We start from the raw sequence: 20,773 nt of genomic DNA, 5'->3' as shown, positions 1-20,773 counted from the left end.
CATACCGACCTTACCACAGCCGGATGACTGAAACATGACTCATGATTACATGAGGCAGAACCTGGGAATAATCAGAGTTTCAAGGAGTGCTCTGCAGACACACTCTATTGTTTGTCTTCATCTGTTTTTCCCTTTGTTACCTCAGTTGCTTTCTTCTCTTTTGACCCTGACACACCAAGCAGACGGCAAAGAACTAGAAGGCCGTCTATGGTGTCGCCTCACGTCTTGGCCAAAAAGTTACACTTAAACACCCCGCAAAGACTACAGCCGACAGCCAATCACCACGTACGTTCTGCATGTGAGAGGAAATAACTCTCCATGCCAGCAGGGGGCGGTAGTCCATAGTTATGATACCAGAAGACCATTTTCATACCGCTGTCGGCCACCACTCGTATTATAGGTCGCCTACTAATGGAGAATAATGTCTGATAAAAAGTTGAAAATGGTGCTGGCATTGTCAGCTATTGGTCTTTTAGTGGAAAAAGAAAAGAAGAGGCGAAGGAGACAAATAAGGAGAAACCGCACTAATGGGTGAAAGCATGGATACTACAGCGGCATGGATACTACAGCGACATGCTCAAGGGGCTTTCCTGAACCTGTGTCGAGAGATGGAGGTAAATGAAATCTTTCAACAGCCAATCAGAGGGATCCCTCTCACAGACCGCCGACGCCAATTCAACATGTCGAAAAACGGGGGCCGACGGAGCTGCACACTGCAAAAACTAGGGCGACAAACGCTCACCGAAGATCCAACTAGACCGACGATCTCTTTGGTGTGTCAGCGTTTTTAAGGTCACTCTTGACATCTGAAAAAGTAGTTTAAGCTCCTGTGAGGAGTTTTTCACTTGATATAAAAGAGACTAAATTAATATTTTTGCTTCTATATGACCATCAGCAACAAGATTAATGCTTCCATTTGGTAATTACTTAACCACTTGATGAACGATGTGTTTGACTGTTGAAAGAAAGAAGAATGATTTTTCCTGAATTGTTTTCTTTTTTATGTCCACCACTTAAACATGACCGGGCAAAACCAGTAAAGAGAGAACATGTATTTCTAGGGGGGTGAGGGGCAAAACTGTCATGTGGGGGTGCCGCCTGCTTCTTTGATCAAAACGAGAACAAACCATTCAGGACCAAAATCTACAGTTAGAAGAAGGACATACTGGCTGCTGCATTGTTGTCAGAGAAGCCAGCACTTCAACATAGCATGTTTCCTTAATGTCTGATCATATAGTAAGGTCACTTTATCAGTTCACTCACTACACATCTCACTGGTTTGACCTTTAAATTCTACAATCTCTGAAACACTTTTCTTCATCTCCATAAATCCCTTGAAATTATATTCAGGTATCTGCTGCATTTTAATGGGAGGACGTTTAAGGAATAATGTGCCGTCTGCATTTTAAACACCAGGAACGCTCCCTGAGGGTCACCATGTCTGCACATGTTCACTAAGAGTTGCCCTCCATTCATCATAAACTCTTTGATATATGGCACCAAGATTTCACAGTGCGACAAGTTTGGTTCTGCAATGAATTGCTCCTATATGCAGTGGTCTGCTGGGGAGGAGGGAGCACAGAGAGATACAGAAAGAGACTAAACAGACTGGTCAGGAGGGCCAGTTCTGTCTTGGACTGTCCTCTGGACTCTGTAGAGGAGGTTGGTGAGAGGAGAATGTTAGTGAAGCTGACATCCATCATGGACAACCCCTCTCACCCCCTACATGACACTGTGGGGGCCCTGAGCAGCTCCTTCAGCAGCAGACTCAGAAACCCACCCTGCATGACAGAGCGCTATCGCAGGTCGTTCATCCCATCTGCCGTCAGACTGTTTAATCGGACTCTTCAACAGCATCACCACCTCATGCTACACACTGTGTGTTTTTTTTAATAACAATAACTCTTTCCAGTGTAGATACTGTGTAATTTTCCATTATTGTATTTTTTATTTAACTGATGTAAATATGTTTGATTTTTAACTTCTATTTTTATTTTAAATAATTATATTCCCGTCTCCTGTTTTCTTGAGCTGCTGTAATGCAAAAATTTCCCCCATGGGGATCAATAAAGTTTATCTTTATCTTTATCTTTATAGGGATGCCCGAAACATACAGAATCAGGTTCAGTTTATACAGAGTATCAGCTGGTACATGCATACACTTACTCTAATTTACTTTGAGTACAAATTTTATCGAAGCGGGCAAGAGAACTGGTTCAGATAGAAGTGATTGTATCCGACCTAAAAAGCCTCTACATGTTTCTAATAAGCTCCACGAGCAGAAACGTGCTCAAACTAGGATCAATATTGGAGATACTTTTGAAAAATGGAGAGCGGTTAGAACACAGAAAGGTTTACAGACCGATGCAGAGCTGGATAAACACTGAAGCTTCAGTGTCTGCAACATGGCAACCTGCATGAGCATCAACTCTAGAGAGGAGGGGGCGGGGGGAGACAGCTCTCTACAATGTTTAGAATTTGGACTGCAGTACCCATTTTAAACACTAGGTGTCAGAGTTACATTCTCATCCTTTAAGAAATGATCATCACTAGCAATATGAAAAAGACGATTTTTATTCTATCTTTAGTTTTCATTTTAAACAAAGAACTTCACATAAGAAAGACATGTTCTGACTTAACTGAATATAATAGCAGACAGATCAGTATATGTTGAAAGTACATCAGAAAAGATCTTATTGTTTTCAGACATGTCGACAACTGAGAAGTTTCCAAGCTTCAAACTTGGACTTTTTGCTGACACATCCCAACATATCTTACAATTAAATGCATAATCAATGTCCTGCACTGATTAGAAACAGTAACACCAAACATACAAAATATAAAAAATATACAGTAAATCAAACCATTGTGAAGCTTTGTCTCATTTCTCTGATCAGGACTGACACACATGATTTATTCATTTTTTTTATTTCCTGAGAAAATTTCTCACAAAGGCAAAACAACAACCAGAGAACTGAACCAAAGCTCTTCAATAGACAACGAGGACGATTGGATGGCTCTATCAAAATAATACAACGTGTAATGAAAGACAAAAGATGTTCATAAACTGGTATTTTAAATGAGGTACTGGTTACATTGCCTACTGAACCCTAAATAGCACCTGGATATTCAAAGACATTGTTGAGAGATTCTTTCTCAACATGCTGCTGTACATTTAGAAAAGGCTGTGTTTGAATAGATGCACAGTTTGATTTTTTTATTTTTATGGACACATTAAGCCCTGTTTCCACCAAGCGGTCTGGTTTGGTTCAGTACAGTTTAGTACGGTTAACTTTGATCTTGCTTGCGTTTCCACAGCCGACCGTACTCTTACACATCACTTAATCGCAGCGGCGCGACATAGTGGAGACGGCCAATAAATTCAATAAGAAGTAGGAAGTCTGCATCTCCAAGGTCGTCCATGGGGTGGAGCGTGCTGACAGTAGTTGCAAAAAACAAAAACAGCCTTGAAATTTCTCTCTCCGAATCCACAGGGTATCTAAACATGGTGCATTTTGTGCTTGTCCTTAATTGCAACTGTTGCACGGGAAGTGAAGATTCTTTTAACCAATCAGCGGACTGCAGTGTGTCTAGCTCCACTCTTTAGGGTCAGATCATTACGCTTGGCAACCCAACAGAAGGGAAACAAAAAAGTACAGCAGTACGGATCAGTTATTTTGGTACCATTGCCAACTGTTGACAGTGGAAACGCCTATAAATATGTTCCATACCAAACCAAACTGAACCGGACCCCTTGTTGGAAACCGGACTTTAGAGACATAAATCAGTCACAAAAGCAAAAGCATCACGACTCTTTAACACGGTCATTGCCAAGATACGCTGTGAAAACGTGTATTATCTTGTTACCTGACAGAATCAAATTATTTGTGGTCCAGTACAGTTGGGTTTGGTACGCATTTATTTGTGTTTCCACAGTCAAAAGTTGAGAATGGTACCAAAAAAAACAATCCATACCATCCAGCTTCTATGCTACTCTTCTGTTCGGGTAATATTAGTGTTTAATATAACTGGTGTGTGTTGGAAAAGAAGATATTAAAAATCAATGTGCAACACCCAGCAGGCAGCCAATCATCGTTAAAGATCGTTATGCAGTTGAACTTTGAGACAGATTTGGCCAATCAGATTTTTGGGGGCCGTCCATGCCAGCCTCTGGACACGACCCTGGGTTTGTGGTCGCGGTGACTGAAAAGCTGTCAAGCAGGAAATAATTGCTTGCTTAAAACCAAATGTGTATTTATAACATGTGTGTTCGTTAGCTTGGAGGAACAGGACAATTTCCACAACCTGTCTACAGATGACTCTTCAACTTGAAGTAGAAACTCCGATGACTGCTTCTTTGAACTAAACACACAGAAACCATTTGTGTGTAGTCAAATGACTTTAGAAAGTGTTTGTTGTTACATTAAAGGGGTTTTCAGTCTTTTGAATGAATGATTTCAGGGCCCAAGCAGACACAATGTTCGGTGGGACGGATGCGGCTGAAATATCAAACCACTGCTCTTTGCAACAGATGTCTGCATTGGAACTCATTTAGACATTTAGGTGGGGCATCCAAAGAAGTCCATGCCGATGTTTCGTGGGTACCCTCCAAGCACTTTCAGTGCCACATGATCGAACTTCCAGTAGCGCGATCCGCTCAAGAAAGTGGCATAACCTGTCAGAGTGTGAGAAAGACAACAGTAAGCTAAAGACTTTGACAAATAAAAAAGAAAACCAACAGGTTCTTCACAGAGTCCTCACCATATTTGTCCCGAAAGGCTGCATCAATCCGACCGGGCACTCCTTCCCAATAATGGATGCTGTGAGGATGGACACTGTCCACTTGGTTCTGCTGTGGGTTGAAAGACCAGTACGAAGCAGACTTGAAGAGGTAGACTTTCTCCTCGTGGTTTTCCTCCCACTTCAGAGCTGCTTCGATATCTGTTATAGGAAGACCCAGCTGCCGCACTGAATCTGGTCCTGTGATCTTCCTCTCAGCATCAAACACCCAGTAGTTCTCACCTGTTGTGGCGGGGAAAAAAGTCAGAAAATGGAAAATCTTTTACAGACGTCCTACAGACTTTGACAGACTTTCCTTAGATATGAAACCATCGAAAGCCCTACACTTGAACTCTTTTCATTGCACACTCTTGATTTAGCTCCAGCCCTCGAGATATCAACAGCATTTATCTACTGCTCCAAATGAAGCCTTTTCAAGTTTGCCTCTGTATGATGATGACCAACCTTGAAAGAACCAGATGTTCCCAGTCTTGTCTTCATACGCAGCATCGATGTGGTCAGGAATGCCTCTCCAGTGGCGTGAAGCCAAGGCTGGATAGCCAGCTTGTAGCTGCCCATCACGAATACGCCAAACGTACCGGGACTTGAAGAAGAACAGCTCTCCTCTGATCATGGACACGGCATCAAAGCTTGTTCTGCAGGCGTCCGGCTGGAAAACCACACACAGAGTTGGATGATTTCTGTCTTTGGACATAAAACTTAAGCTACAAAATTCAAGGGTTTGAAGTCCTTTCTCGTTGTCCTACCATTCCAATGTCTATCTCATTGGTCTCCGTCATAGGAGGGGGTGCATGCCGAGGACTGCCATATAAATACTGGATGCCCCTCTTGTCGTCCTCGCTCAGCTGCAGAGGGTAGGAGTCGCTGTAGAAAGGATTCATCACGGCATCAAGCTCCATGGAGTGCTGCAGACCCAAGACATGACCGAACTCATGAGCCGCCACCTGCAGGAGATCAGTGCCTAGCAAGGGTTGAAAAGGGATTAAAAGACAGGAAGTTAGCTTGTTCAAGTTAAAAGGAAAAGCCCTTAGAACCAGGATATAGTCAACACTGAAGATCTATTAACCTCAAAAACCGTTGGCACACATGCACATCTGAAATTTCTACAAAAATGTAGGACAGCATGCCCCTGAAATCTTGCTCTTTCATACATGTACTTCAACACAGGAGATCTTTACTGTCTGACGAGAGGAGGGGGGCTCTGTGCTACGGTGCAATTTTTTGCCTTTGTATCAATGCTGGATGTAATTGGACACATCACAGTATTAGCGCAAGAATGCAAAACAACATACTGGCAAAGATTGTACCACTCTTGCAGAGGTTGCAGGATAAATGAGAAATCATCCCACCCACTCTTGCTGAAATTTGGTTGTTTGCGTTCACACTTGTCGCTCATGAGGAAGTTTTCAGGAGTTTTGTGCATGTGTGAAAAAGGGTTAAAGTACCTCTGATTTACTCACCCACATCATTTCCGAATGTCCAATGCTCATCATAGTCAAAGTGAACCTCTCCTTCTCTGTGTGTCCTGGGGAAAAAGGCATGGGCGAGGATTCCTCCAGGACCATCGAAAGGTAGGCTGTCCCCATGCCAGTACCTGCCCAAGCACATCTGTTACTGTACATAAGCAATCTCATATATGTGATACCATGCCATCCTTATATGCTTACCATGCTGGTGTTTTATGTTCAAGCAAAAACAAAATTGGCATAGCAGATCACTTTGTTTTTTTGGTGCTCAGCATAGTTATGTAAGTAATTGATTCAAGGTCAACTCTTGACAAAACAAGGGCTTGGCAGTAGTAGTTATGAAACTCTAACGTAATGCATACAGTGAAATGAGAGTTGTTATGACATGGAAATATCGTGAACCAAATGCCAAAATGACTAATCCGAGCTGATAAATATGTAGCTGGAGGCTCATATTAAAAACGCTGCCAAACAAGTCCTGTATTGTTTTCATTCAGGTTGTAATCTGCTCTTGGGCTCGGCTGGGATACACCTCATTTTGTTTTTTTCCTGGGTCACTCCAACAAAAGGATCCAAAAGATTTATGTCTGAGGGGAGATTATAGAGATCATTTGGAAAACAGAAGGATACCCACTTTGGGTCTGTGTCTAAAGGGTCTTTTAAATTATTGGTTACACCTATTTCCTACAAGTTCTCCGGTCCTTGCAGAATAAAACTCATTTGTTCCTACAATTCCTGTAGTTAGTCTCTGTACCTGTGGCAAGTTACACCTAGTGTTGTAGTCAAGACCACACTAAACGAGACCAAGATGAACCAAGATGATAAATATCAAATAATGAATTAATTGAAGTTATTCGTTCTTTTAAAAAGAGGCGTTTTCCTTCTTATCACAGTAATGACGAGGAAAATTTGCCTGTCAGTGGTGGTCCTGACCGGTCTTGATTTGAAATCCGCAGTCCCACCAGTATGAGACCGAGACAAAACCGAGTAAAAATGCGTTCTATTCCAAGACAAAAAAGGGTCTTGAGACCAAGACCGATTTCAAGTACAACACTATTTGTCTTTGCTTATTTGTTTATTTTTTGTGTTTATTGTTGATATTTAATATTATACCTTTGTACAAAGAGAGCACAGTTTACCAAAGTAAAATTACTTATGTGTTAAGCATACCTGGCCAATAAAGCTGATTCTGATTCTGATTCTAGTGACACCACCTCTTGCCTCCCCACATCCACTCTAGACAAGCATTGATAAACCGGTGAAATGGTCCCACTTTGGAAAGGTTTAAGCACCAAAAGACTTTGGTTAGGTTTTACTCGTTCCTGTTCTAATGAGGGCAACAGATTGACTTAAAGTAAATAAATAACACAAGCAAGGCACCTGATGTGGTTGACATTGGTGGGTAAAGTACATGAAGAGCCTTCTTACCTGTTGAAGTCAAGTATGATGTCGGCTTTCTCAGTGATGACCTCTCTGAATGTAAGAGGAGTCACTTCACTCCAAACACCGAATGCCTCCTGAAGGACTCTCCGGACTCTGTCCTCACTCATCTGCCAGGGGAAACGCAGAATCCTGAAGGACACATTTCAAAATATCAGGAATTAACTCAAGGTGCTTTTGAGCCAGAACAGGCAGGTATACAGGAGTACATATTTTAGCCATTACAAAGGAGAGCCACTTCTTAGACCATATCAAACAAGACGCATCGTTGTTAAGATGTTTGAAATTATTTGTGATTTAGCAGATCAGTGATGCTGGCCAAATCCCAGCCCACATTCCAGGAGCTTATCCATTTAAGGCTTTAAATACAGCGGTAGAGCTTAAAATATAGTCTTTATACCAATGGTCACCAATACATGTCTGCCAGAGCACAATCTAGAAACCAATTGGCCATTGGCTTTGGAGGCAACAGCCAACTCTTTGGGGTTTCCTTCATAGCCAGGGATAAGCAATAAAAGACCTCCAAGAAAGGCTTCCGTTTCCATTTATTGGCTTGGGATACAGCCCGACGAGCAACATAAGAAGTAGGAATGGAGTTGGTGTAGAGAAACAACGTCTATACGCAGATTGTTAGCTGCACTTTTACTCAGATATCTGCTTAAAGACATTAATCAAAGCAAGGTGGTGTAAGGTGGCTGCCAATGGGTCGCAGGATTGCATCGCAGTGGCCCTTGCTCTCCACATGGACTGTTTTTCTGCATACGACCAAAATTTGCAGAAAAGCTGGTGGGCGATTTATCCGCAATACAAATGGAAACCCTGAACACTTACCATACCAAAATCTGATCCCAGGCCAACATACTCTATATATTCTACTAAAAATCGAAACTATTTCAATACCTGTTTCAATACCAAGGAAAGAAGAATAAGACAGGGGCACCGAAAGCTTAGTTGTTAGTGTGCACGCCCTATAGGATAGTATGATAGGATAGTACTTTATTGATCCCCAGAGGGGAAATTCGGGAAATTCTATTTACAGAGGCTAGTCTCCTAAACAAGCTGGGCCAGGCTCTAAACCGACCTGTGGCTCCTTTTCATGTCTTTCCCCACTCTCCCCGATGTCAGACTATCCACTGTCCTATCTCTAAATAAAAACATAAAAGCCCACAAATAAACCTTTAATAATAAAAATAAATAAATAATACAAAGGCAAGCAATGCTGGGCAATTTCTTGATACTATCAATTAATTACTATATATTAAAATAATAAAGTTTTTATCTTTTTAAAACATGTGGTTTTGAAAAGTATTGAAGATTTGACTATAGCCAGAACATGTGTGATGCATTGTAAATCTTTAATCATTGAAGGTTGTTTCAGATTGGAATCTGTAAACTTTGTAATCAGTACAGTATTCAAGCCAAACTTGATAAAAGCATGAGAAACCATTTCCAGGACATCCACGTCTTCGATTTGGCAGAGGTTCTCAGCTCAAAGAGGCTGTTCCAAACATAATTGACTTGTTGATTGAAATTCAATGAAACGTTAAAGATTACACCAATATCTTTTTGTTCTCTAATTGTGCAAATTCAACGACAGGGCCCGAGGTGCATTGCTGTAAGTTGTATGAGGTCAAAGAGGCTGTTGGAGGCAGACACTGTCAGATGAAACTGGTGGTTAAATTATAATCAAAATGTAATATTTCATAAAAATAGAGTCAAGGGAAAGCATGAAGAAGGAAAATAAAAGAGTCCCTAAAATTGTGCCTTGGGGGATGCCACATTAAACACACTCAGACATTGTTAGTTCAGCGTGTCAGCACTGATACCAGAGTTAGAATCCATTTATCCAGGAGCATCAAGTTAAACCACCCGGAGGTTATCTAAACAGTGAACACCAAATGTCTGATACATGCATTTTTCATTACACAGCAGCACACACACCTCGCCACCTGTTATGTGCGAGGGGAATCCCTTCATAATGTCAGTGATTCTTGCCGGAGGTGAAGTTGTTCATTTTACATCCTGACTTTCATGTCTGAGCTCGTCCATTCAGCTCAACAATAAGAAAGAACACTTTCTCTCTAACCAGCGTCTGTTAACACAAAACTACAAGATTTATGCCAAGTGGAATGACTGACATGGATGCCAAGACACTCAGAATGTCGATTTTGAGGATTTATTTTGAAGTTGGTGCAACTTTTCTAAAGCTGCACTGCACCTATGCTGTGCGCACAGTCATTCTACACCCCAGAGCTTCCAGCATGTAGATATTATACAACCCCATTTCCAATAAAGTCCAGATGCAGAATGTGATGATTTGCAAAACATTGAAACCCTTTATTTAATTGAAAATAGCATAAAGGCCGCATGTGAAGTGTGGAAACAGAAACTTAATTGTTTTTGGAAACATAAACGCCCATTTTGAATTTTAAGCCAACATGGCGACATGTTTCAAAAATTTGGGAGAGTGGCAACACAAGACTGAAAAAGGTGTGGAAAAACTCAAAGAATAAAAGAAAACAATTGTTAACAAAAAAAAGGTAAACTGCAAAACAGATAAGTGACATGATTGGGTATAAAAAGAGCCTAGCCTGAGAGGCGGAGTAAAGAGGGCACTCCGTAAAAGACTGGGATTGAAATGTAGTGCAAACTTTTTCCTTAGAGTAGAATTCAATCTTGCGATCTCTTGGTCTACAGTACAATATGTCATTAAAAGATTCAGTTAAACTGATGAAATCTCTGTTTGCAGGGGACAAGACACAAAACAAAAACAATGCTGGGTGGCTGTGATGTTTGGTCCCTCAGACTTCCTGTTCTCAAACAGACATGAGGCTGTAGTAGAAATCGCTGCATGGGCTCAGTAACACTTCCAAAGGCCAAAGTCTGTAAGCGCATTCATCGCCACATTCAGAGGCGCTGCTAGTCGACAGGCAAGGGAGGCAACTGAAACTTCCCTAAGAGGGCCATGCTCACATTGTTGCGCTGCTAAGTGTCACAATTTTCCTGTGAAAATGAATTTTGTGAATGAAAGTCCCCATTGTAGTTGTTTTTTTTATATAACATAATGGTTATGAACGATGGTTGGGGGGGGGGGGGGGGCGGGCCCTGTGAGCTGTGAGATTTTGCTTTGGGCCCCAACAGACTCTAGAATCGTCACTGAATTCAAGCTCAATCTCTACCAAGGAAAGAGTAGTCGTTAAACGAAGAGTTGATGCAACTGAGTGGTTACATGACCACGTCCCGACCTTTGCACCTCTGTGCTTTGTAAGTCATTACATTCAATCTCTATTTACATTTGCAGAGCATTCCAATGTTTTGGAAACAGGGTCGTATGTCCTGGTGTCCTGATGTTGCTGGAATACTACTGAAAATTATTATTACTTTGCAGTAAAAAGAACCCAACAGCAACATTACTTAATGTTGTTCAAATTCACTATTCAACGAATTGCTTGAGATCGTTTATTAAGCCCAACTCACATCTTTTGTTTAGCGTGTTGTTCCCTGTAATCAAGAATATAATTCACTCCAGAAACTCACTCTGGTCAGAACAAAGTCTACAGCTTTGTTTTGAACTTCTGTCCCCAGTATGCATGAACAAAAGTTTCCAGAAACAGCAATACAAGTTATGAATCTAGTTTTTCTTTAAAGTAGAGCTTGTATCCCACACTGCATTGGATATTCAGGGTTAGGGGTGGAACATTTTTGCAGTATATGTACTTAATCTCTGAAAGGATCATTAAACAAGGTTTGATAACCATCTTAATAATAATGTGATCTTTTTAAGTGGCTGGGTATATGACAATAGCATGGAGAAATGTAGAAAATGTTTTTTTAATCCTTTTTTTAATTTCAGTGAAGAACCCTGAGATCTTCTGCTTTATACCACCTAATCCGGGCAGCGATTACAATGTCAACACGTCGTAATTTGAAAAATAGTTTAGTGTTATCCAAACATAACTTCAAGGTCACATTGTTGTCAAGTGAAAACATGTTTGAGCTGGCTATGTTTGATTTTTCTGCCTTAATGGCGGTGCAACCTCGATGTAAACATGACACTGTGTTCAAAACTGCTGAAGTTTCTGGCGGTGAACTGCATGTGTCAACGCAATTCTTTCATCCCACCTTTACCAAGATCGTTTCCTGCCTGCCCCACTAGTGAAATTCTGCGTGAAGCTGAAGTCAGGTTGGGTGAAAGCAACAGGAAATATTCAGGAAAATTCACCGCGAGCGAGAGGGAAGGGGTGATTATGTTTATATCCTGAAACTGCTGCTCGACTGTGTGATCGTTGTGCACGCAAGCTCTCTTTTTGCTCGTTGAAATTATGAATACATCCAATTCCAAGAAGCGTTGAGTTGGTTTTTGTCGCTTGCTGTCTGTTTACATCATGATCTGCCCCCTTGTTAGACCGGCCCCCTCCCACCTGACAGAGAAAACTTTACCCTGTGAGAGACATACAATAAGTATCATCAGAAAGATTTCAGAGGCAGACTGACCTGAAATTTTCCTGAAACCTTTAGGATACTATGCATGTGTGAAATCAGCTGCTGATATATACCTCAATGGCAAATCTATTTTTTATTCACACATCCCGCAGACATGCAGGAGTCCAATATCTACTCTGTTTTGGTTTCCACCGCTACTTGTGAGGAATCTGCTGCTCAAAAACTCTTCTTTCAATCAAGTAGTCTTTAACAATCTGATTCTTACAGACAAATAGGAACCTCTTAAGATCACACAAGGTGGCTCGACTTATGTTAAAATGATGTGCCAGAACCTCCAAAATAATGCTAATGTAAAATGCATTTTTGGGTTGCTGGTGGCCTAGTGGTTAGCTTGGGCGCACCATGTACTGAGGCTGTAGTCCTGGAAGCAGGGCTGACCAGTGGCTCCTTTCAAGCATGTCATTCCCCACTCTTTCTCGCCCCAATAGCTATTTAACATCTGTTTAATTTTGAAACATCTGTGTTGATTAGAGTAAGGAACCAAAACAGCCTGGGGTTTGTTTTAAGAAAGATCTTTGTGATTTTGGTTAGACAATGGTGGGGCGGCTGTGGCTCAGTTGGTAGAGTCGGTCGTCTCTCAACAGGAAGGTCAAGGGTTTGATCGCCAGCTCCTGCAGCCACAAGTCCGATGTGTCCTTGGGCACTGCTGACTGCTTACCTGTGTACTGACCTGGACTGTTTATTAAATCTCTGCTGTTTACTGAACTCTTCCTCGTTTGAGTCTGCATTTGGGGGGTCTGTGTTTCTATCTGGTTTTGTTAGTCGTATAGATAAAATATGCTACATTGCGAACGAGACCACAATGTCATCTGCAAAATAGCGGTTTCATTCCTCGTGGTTTGAGTGAAACCACAACTTTTTATGGATCTGCTGAAGTGTTCGAGGTTGTCATGCTCTCTAAGGAATAATGTTTTGAGCTCTTGTCAAGCTTGCATTTTTGTGAGCTCAATGAGTCAAGCAAAGTGTATGTGGGACACAGTGAGCAGCTGTTGCGGCTCCGCATAATTCGTTCTTACTTTTCAGAATGTGTTTGCAGTTAACACTAAAGTTTTACTGCTGACTATGAAGCGCTCTTTCAAACATACACTGTGCACGTTAGTCAATTCTACATTCCTCCGTCAGCCTCTCATCAGAGCAGAATGTTTCTGTAAACAGCACAAGAATCTTAATGGAGCCACAGGACGTTAACACAAGCACGTATTCCCCAACACAAACAGAGGTTTACAGAATGAGGTAGTGATGACAGAACTCTGCTTTAGCCACACTGACCACACGGGTAAACATATGTGACAAATAACAATGTCTCAAAAATAATAATTATCCAGCTCTGTAACTTCTAATTACAGGACACTACACAGTCCATTTAAAAGACGAGAAACTCTGCTGCTCTGACATTAAACCTACAAACAATTTACACTGAAAGCTTTTACATGCACGAGACATAAATCAGAGACAGAAGTGGAGCTAAACAGCTGAAGAAACCAAACTGAATATTTGCGTTTCTTACTTGTAAGTGAGGTCAGTCTTGTCCCAGCGTCCTCCGAACAGAGCAAATCTCTTCTTGCGCTGCTGGCGGCTCAGACCTCCATTCTTCTTCTTCTTCTTCAGGTGGAAGTAGGACAGGCCGACTTGCGTTAAGTTGGGGTAGTCTGGGACTCCGCAGCGAGGACGCTTCCAGAACTCAGTGTCGTTTTTGGACCCGGGTACAGTCTTCAGATGGTGGTCTTTGTTCAGCGTGTCCTGTTCATGTTTTCCCCTCTTCTTCACACCGACGTGGCTGCTGCTGTGATCCCCTTCCTGCGAACAAAAGGTCATCATACAGAGACAGGCGCTTTGTAAGCCGTTGCAAAAAATCTTGAAAGTCTTTATTGGCTAACAATAATAAATACTTTCTCATTTCCAACTGGACATTGTCAGTTTTTATGCTGATGATACCATGTTGTATTCAACACATCTTCTCTTCCTTTAAAGCTCCAAAAAGACAAAATATATGTATTCATTTTATGAGAGAACTACAATTTAATGTTCTTAATCTGATGCATGCTTAGTTTGAATGCACATGGTTACTAGGAATCGTGATAGACGGCAGATTGTCCTTAAAGGTCGAATCAGAAGAAGTTTCTTCTCTTTTCAGCTCGCCTGTCTTTGATTACACTTTGAATAAATTCAGTCACATGAAGAATTGATTTAAAGCTAACAACTGTCATTATGGTGTCGGCCATCCAGTGTCTTTTTTTACATCATGTCCTGCCTCCCCGTTCCGACAGGGAAAAATTCCCCTCGTGAGGGACGTGTGTGATTGAGATTTAAGGGGCCGGCTGTCAGAACTTTCCTGGACATTTTTTGGGAGTGCACGTGCCAGTCGAAGCTAAAGTCAGTGATGCTTTTAAATATCTTCTTTTGTAAATCTTATGTCTGTCTAAGGAGATCTTCTAACAAGTGTCTGGGTGGATATGAGACTCTTTCATAGACAGTGACATCATCACTCACTCATACAGTTTCATTTCTGTCCTGCTGATGTGACTTTTTGCCATCAGCGAGGTCAGCGGTCCTGGTAACCTGTGATTATTGGTACAGCCCAGGTTTAAAGACGCTGAGTGGGCTTTTTAACTTTGAGAAGATCTGGACATATACACACATCTGTGAGGCATGAGGGAGGAAAGTGTTGCGTCCTTGTCCCGTGTCGCTACTTCAGATTGTGATTTAGATAAAGGATTAATTTGGATATTTTTCTCATCAGCAAGAAGGGACAAATATCTCCAAACCATCTTCACTCCTCTGCTGTTTAGAAATTTAAAAGTCTTCATTTTGTCAAACAAATCATTTTAATTATGACCCCAGGATACTCTAAAAAAAGCATGTTCGTTCTGTTTTTTATCAGATATCAGACCACCTACCGTGTCACTGCTTTGAGCTTCTGTAATAAAGAGTCAGAGTGAAATAATCTGCGTTAGAAATCTCCCAAAAACAACTAATGTGTCTAATAAAAAGAAAACACCTGTGCTCTTTGTGCTCTGCAGCTGAAGGTGAAACAAACAGGATTACTCTGCCTTCACAGACAAAAGGTCACTTTAAACTCTAACCTAGTTTAGAGCTGAGTCAGAGCGCTCAGGGTAATTAAGGTACCATGTATTGATTAATTGCCCCTCATGATTGTAAAGCAAATATGAAGATCAATAAGAGGACTCTCAGTTCTACAGCGCTCTTAGTAGAAGGATTAAGGTAAATATTTGTTGAAGTGTTAAACAACGAAGGATCACACTCGCCCTGAGTCATCGTACAAAACTCTCCCGGGTGTGTCATGTGGGTCAAATCCAGGCGTTCGTTATGCTGTTCACAGTGCATTCATGTTTAATTTAAACAAAGGTGTTGAATCCCCTGAGAAGGAACGACAGAATTTCTTTAAATGTTTACTACCCTAAAAGTGAAGTTGGGCAGGAGTAGCTCAGTCTGCAGGGAGTTGAGTTGGGAACCAGAGGGTCGCTGATTCAAGTCCCTGTGCGTACTAAATCTGGAAGTTGATCTGGTAGCTGGAGAGGTGCCAGATCAATGCCGAGGGGCGCTTGAGCGAGGCACCTAACCCCCCTCCCACCATCTGAGGAGCACTCGCCCTCACTCTGACATCTCTCCATCACTGCATGTCTACAGGATCCTGTGTGTGCATGTGTGTGTGTTTCAGCCTGTGTGTGTGTAGCATGTTCAACAACAGGAACAGGAACCCGGGCTGCCCACCAGGAGGTCCACACCGAGTAAAAGAGGAGTGATGCATTTCAACAACACATTTGATAACTTCTGACTATGAACACGCTTTCTACCCGTAGAAGAAGATATATCTCATACCAACTCCATTCTCATCTCTCAGTTTCCTGGTCTAGTCTAAACAATCACCGGCATATTGGAGAGGAAATCTTGGCCCAGATGTACACTAACAGTTTTCCAGGAATCTCCTGTCTCCACCAGAAACCCCAAAACATTGTCCTCCTCTTTCTGTCAGACAATAGCTGATTGATTCTGAGATTGCTGCAATCTAAAACAAACTCAAACAGGTTTGGATTTCTGCACCACAGACCCTGATGATAACAGACCCTGTGGTTGGTCTGGCTCAGGAGGGTTCAGGAGGTTTCCTGATTGAAGCTGAGTGACAGAAATAAGGAGAGTTTGCGGGAAAACACAGAAACACAAAGTTTATTGGTGTTAAAACAAAGCTGTGGGTCTGATGGGGCGATCCTGGAGACCGAGCCGACATGTCACAGCAGCACGCTGCGGTTTCTACGTCTCTCCTAAACTGACGTGCCCGAGCTTTAACCCACATGAAGCTCGGCGCTGTCTACAGAAGGTAGCATTGTTGTTTTATCTACGAGGCGGCATCTGTTACATCGGGGAGTCTTTGTTAATGTCACTCAAACATTTAAATACAATGTGTGCTGCAGGTATGAACACGCACAGGACATGAAAAAATGCACCACATGCATCATACACACTGAGCACCACATGCAGACTCACACACAGGGCTGCATCACACACACTGAGCAGATGTCTGGAAAGTCCCCGTTCAGTCATGACATCAAGTCGTCTGTAGAATAATACAGGGAGTGTGTTTGTGGGGGGTATGCGAGGATGCTGATCTGACATTACCCAGGCTGACTAACTTGCCCACTTTAAAACAGAGTCTTATTTGACTCCCTCAACAACACAGCTGGATAAGATCTCACACAGCTGCAGGGGGGCAAAACAAGATAAATGATGCGCCAAAAGGAGGAAATCTGTCAAGAGTAAATATTTAACCACAAAAACTCCAAAATATCCTCAAGTATTCTGTGTTTTGTACACAACCCTGCTGTTAATGCCAAGTGTGGGGAATGTTAGTGGGATAAAGAAGGATTAGGATGAACGGAGATGAGAGACTGATCCTCCATTATGATCCCCTGCAGCACACCACATGTGCAGCAATCGTGAAGATGTCAATAAAACTTAAATTTGTTCATGTGAGCAGGGCATGCTCAGACAGTTTCGACAATAAGACAGTTAAAAATAACCTAAACAGTTCATCTCCAGGCTGAACGTGAGCTTAAAAACACAGGAGCGGCTGCAGATTTATCTGTTAACTCTTTGCAGCAGGTTAGACTTACATTCACAACAACTGCTTTAAATTCAGATTCACTATTTACAAACTGAAGTTAAGGTATCTCAGGTGAACTGTAGCCAACCTGATGCAGAACAAAAATGTTAGGGCCCCAGGCAAAAACCAATCGGGGGGCCTTACAACCCACAATCAGCAGGGCGACAAGAATGAGTGCTGTCAGATGGCCCCCCTTAGGGAGGTTTCCTGCCGTCATTGCAAAATGTGCACATCTCAGGCTGCTGCTTTGGGGCCCTTCACTGGTCTGGGGCCCCAAGCAGTTGCCTGCCTTGCCTGTTGACAAGCAGCGCCTCTGGTAATACATGAGATGCTTAGCAGGGCAACGAGAGTGAGTGCTGTCAGATGGAGCCCCATTAGGGGGGTTTGCTACTATACTATACATTTTGAGCTACTGCTGTGGTTTAAAGTTGTTCAGCCTTTGGGGACTCCTAGTGGTCTGGGGCCCAAGCAGTTGCCTTTTGACAAGCAGTGCCTCTGATAACCATGTAGAAAACATGGATGTAGTCGCTAATTGTAGCTAAACAATTATGGCGGCCATATTGGAAATGTTGTCTCCACCTCTGGGCGGCTACACACTCCACCATTTTCTTTCTTTTCTTTTCTTTTCTTTTCTTTTCTTTTCTTTTCTTTTCTTTTCTTTTCTTTTCTAAAAGATATTTTTTCATCCAATTTTTTATTTTCATCTCAAACATGAAGGGGTTAAAGTTTCAAGTAGTAGAAAATGTAAAAACCTAAACTTGGGTGCAGCAGCTTGAACATGCACGTTGACACAGTACTTGGTAAATAAGAGAGTCTTAGCGCCCTGCACCGGCTGTCGGGGCTTGACTGCATGCTTGACAGATTAATCTGTCAACAACCAAGTTCTTCTTCTGTGACTTTTTAAGCACTTAAATATCGAGGCTCATAATTTTGTGGTTTCATAATGTTTGTCAGCTCTGCTTGTTTTCTGCAGCCTCTCTGAATGATGCAGTGAGCAGAGTGCAGTGTGATCTTTGTGAGAAGCGATCTGCTGTTTTCTCTTTTTCCCCTGAGTCAGCAAACAAGCACCGGGTGCCAGACGACTTGCCTCTGCTTGCTTAAGCTCACTGTCTCACTCACGCTGTTGACAGATATACCGGAGAGTAAGAGTGCATCCAAAAAACTGCTAAAAGTTTCAAACAAAAGATTTCCTTTCCTCGCTTGCATGCAGGGAAGAAAACTGTGTTTCACAAAACAAGAGTTAATTCATTAAAAATGTGTCATCACTGCAGGAGTTCTGCAGAGTTGACAACAGCTAATGCAGCTTTCAGACATTTCATTTTTGCAGCTTCATTTCTAAACTGTTGTAAAGTGAAGTATCATGATCTGTTTGTGATAAACTTCCAATCTTTTATAAGAAACATGACCTCAAACATCAGCATATTTAGAGAATCAAAGCATTTACACTTTGAGCTCAGAGTTAACACGCTGCCTTTGTTGAGACTTAAGAAGGAGCTCCGCCTTTCACTTCTTTTCTGACCTTATTACGGTTAAATAAAACTCAACTTTACTGACTGTAAATTACATTAAACACATCCATTCACACGCACTTCTTTGTGTCACACCCTTTATCTGCAGCTCCATCTCTTGTCTACCTCTCACACCTCCTCTCCTCCTCTGATCTCCAGCTTTTCTTTTCTCTACTTTTCTTTAAGTTTTCCTCTCTCTCTCTCTCTTTGACTCACCTGCAGCTGTTTGTACTTGCTGCCCGTCCTCCGCTCGTGTACAGGCAGAGAATGAACACAGAGGAAAAGGTGCAAAGCCAAGATGCTGCTGCAGAACATCATCTTCTTCCTCCTCTGGCACAGACACAGTGAAGCAGAGCGCGCGGAGGAGGAGGCTAAATGAGGGCTGCCGGTGAGGAGGACGAGTGAGGAGGAATGAATGACAGCAGGGGATCTTATAGCCTGCAGCCGGATTTCTTTGTCTTTTAATTACACATTTACGAGTCTGCTCAACGGCACTACTTGATTTAACCCTTTTCATTCCAAATGTGCAATGAACAGGAGGGACAATGCAAATGAAAAGCTGCTGTAGCCAGCCTCTCAAATAGATAGTCGATATATAAATAGAGACATAGAGTCAGAAAAAGGGAGACATTCACCAACATAGAAGAGTTTCTTCAAAGTGTAACAGATGTGTTTTCTCTTTGTGAAACCATTCATGATTAAAAGTTGTTCATTTCTGCTGAATACATCACAGCTTACAGGGATGAACATGCAACAACGTGATCTTTGTCATCTCTAAAGTGTGAAGGTTTTCTTGCTTTAAAAGGGCCAGTCCTCACCTTTAGATTCTTGTATTCAGTTGCAAATCCAAAGAAAAGAGTGGAGCAAACTCTCACACATTGTCCTTAATCAGACATAGCATGTTTCAGTCATGAGACGTGCAGCAGAAACAGCTATAAGCCATTTTGCTATCTGACGGTATCAGAGAGAAAACAACAAACTCTCAGCTGACAATGCTCTCAAAAATGTTCAAGTTCTGACAAATATTTCGATTTTTCTCCAAACTACCTGCTTATGTCGTCTGCCTTTATGTAAACACTTTCTTTTGCAAAAGCATAATCTCTGCATTCTTGTCTTAGAACCAAGATGACTGTGATTGGTTCTAAGCACTGTGGTTAAAGACACTGGAAGAATAACTCTGAGTGTGACTTTATCAAAGTGTAAGTTTGATGACTGAGCAGCAAACAAACACAAACTAGTTTAGAGAGGCTCAGATCATTTACTAATCCTGAGGAGTGTTTCAACAACAGACATTAAAACATGACGTATAAAACATGGACATAGTCTCAGTGACGTCACCCATTGGTTCCTCAAGAAGAGTTTTGAAGTCCATCGATGCTGTTTCAACCTAACTCTCAGTCAGCCAATAGAAACATAATGAACCGGCTGCATTATGTTTCCTGTTCTCCAGTATGTTCTTCTCCACTCTTTAGTACAGATTGAGATTCTGTTCAACTACACATATCATTGATATAAAGACAAATATTCTCATGACAGCGACTCTGTTGATTCGTCCGACACTTCCGTTTTTTTTAAAGTCACGTCTTACCTCAGGAGACCCCCGCCCCCCCTCCCGTCTGACAGGGATAGTCTCCCATTGTGAGGTGCATGTGTGAACAGCCAGGTCAGGAGAATATCCGGAGCAGTCCTCCTGAAATTATCTAGATATTTTCAGGAGTGCATATGTAAACGGCTTATGTGACTTCCTGTGCTTCTGCAGCCAGTCTCTAGTGGACACTCAAAGAACTGCAGTTTTTCACGTTGGCTTAATTTTTCAACACTGGAGGTTGCTGCTTATTTTCAGCGGGTGCAGATCAAACGTTTTGGAGGCTACGACTAATAAGAGCAGGCTTCTAACCAAGCAGATGTGCAGAAGATTGCAGTTCCTCAAGTGACCA

The 20,773-nt window shown here is 42.0% G+C and overlaps 1 protein-coding gene across 1 annotated transcript; it reads right to left on the bottom strand.

The window, feature by feature from the left end:
- Positions 1 to 2,556: 2,556 nt before the first annotated feature.
- LOC109988550 (stromelysin-3) lies at positions 2,557 to 19,250 on the bottom strand. The gene is made up of 8 exons (XM_020640064.3): positions 19,053 to 19,250; positions 13,717 to 14,006; positions 7,695 to 7,838; positions 6,261 to 6,394; positions 5,547 to 5,761; positions 5,245 to 5,449; positions 4,762 to 5,022; positions 2,557 to 4,675 (listed from the first exon to the last, which is right to left on the bottom strand). Exons 1-8 carry the CDS (start codon positions 19,152 to 19,154, stop codon positions 4,560 to 4,562), a joined length of 1,467 nt encoding a protein of 488 aa, XP_020495720.1. The 5' UTR covers positions 19,155 to 19,250; the 3' UTR covers positions 2,557 to 4,559.
- Between the last annotated feature and the right edge of the window lie 1,523 nt (positions 19,251 to 20,773).

This window comes from Labrus bergylta, chromosome 17 (assembly GCF_963930695.1).
Source record: "Labrus bergylta chromosome 17, fLabBer1.1, whole genome shotgun sequence".
NCBI lineage: Eukaryota > Metazoa > Chordata > Actinopteri > Labriformes > Labridae > Labrus > Labrus bergylta.
The sequence above is the reverse complement of the archived record's forward strand: the minus strand, read 5'-3'. Positions and strand labels throughout refer to the sequence as shown.

Bases quoted from the DNA above. Each gene is read 5' to 3' on its own strand.
- LOC109988550 (XM_020640064.3), bottom strand. From the start codon at position 19,154: ATGATGTTCTGCAGCAGCATCTTGGCTTTGCACCTTTTCCTCTGTGTT. The intron at 6,395-7,694 runs GTAAGAAGGCTC...GTGCTTGGGCAG, and splicing joins ATCATACTTGACTTCAACAG to GTACTGGCATGGGGACAGCC. The intron at 5,762-6,260 runs GTGAGTAAATCA...AACCCTTGCTAG, and splicing joins GACATTCGGAAATGATGTGG to GCACTGATCTCCTGCAGGTG.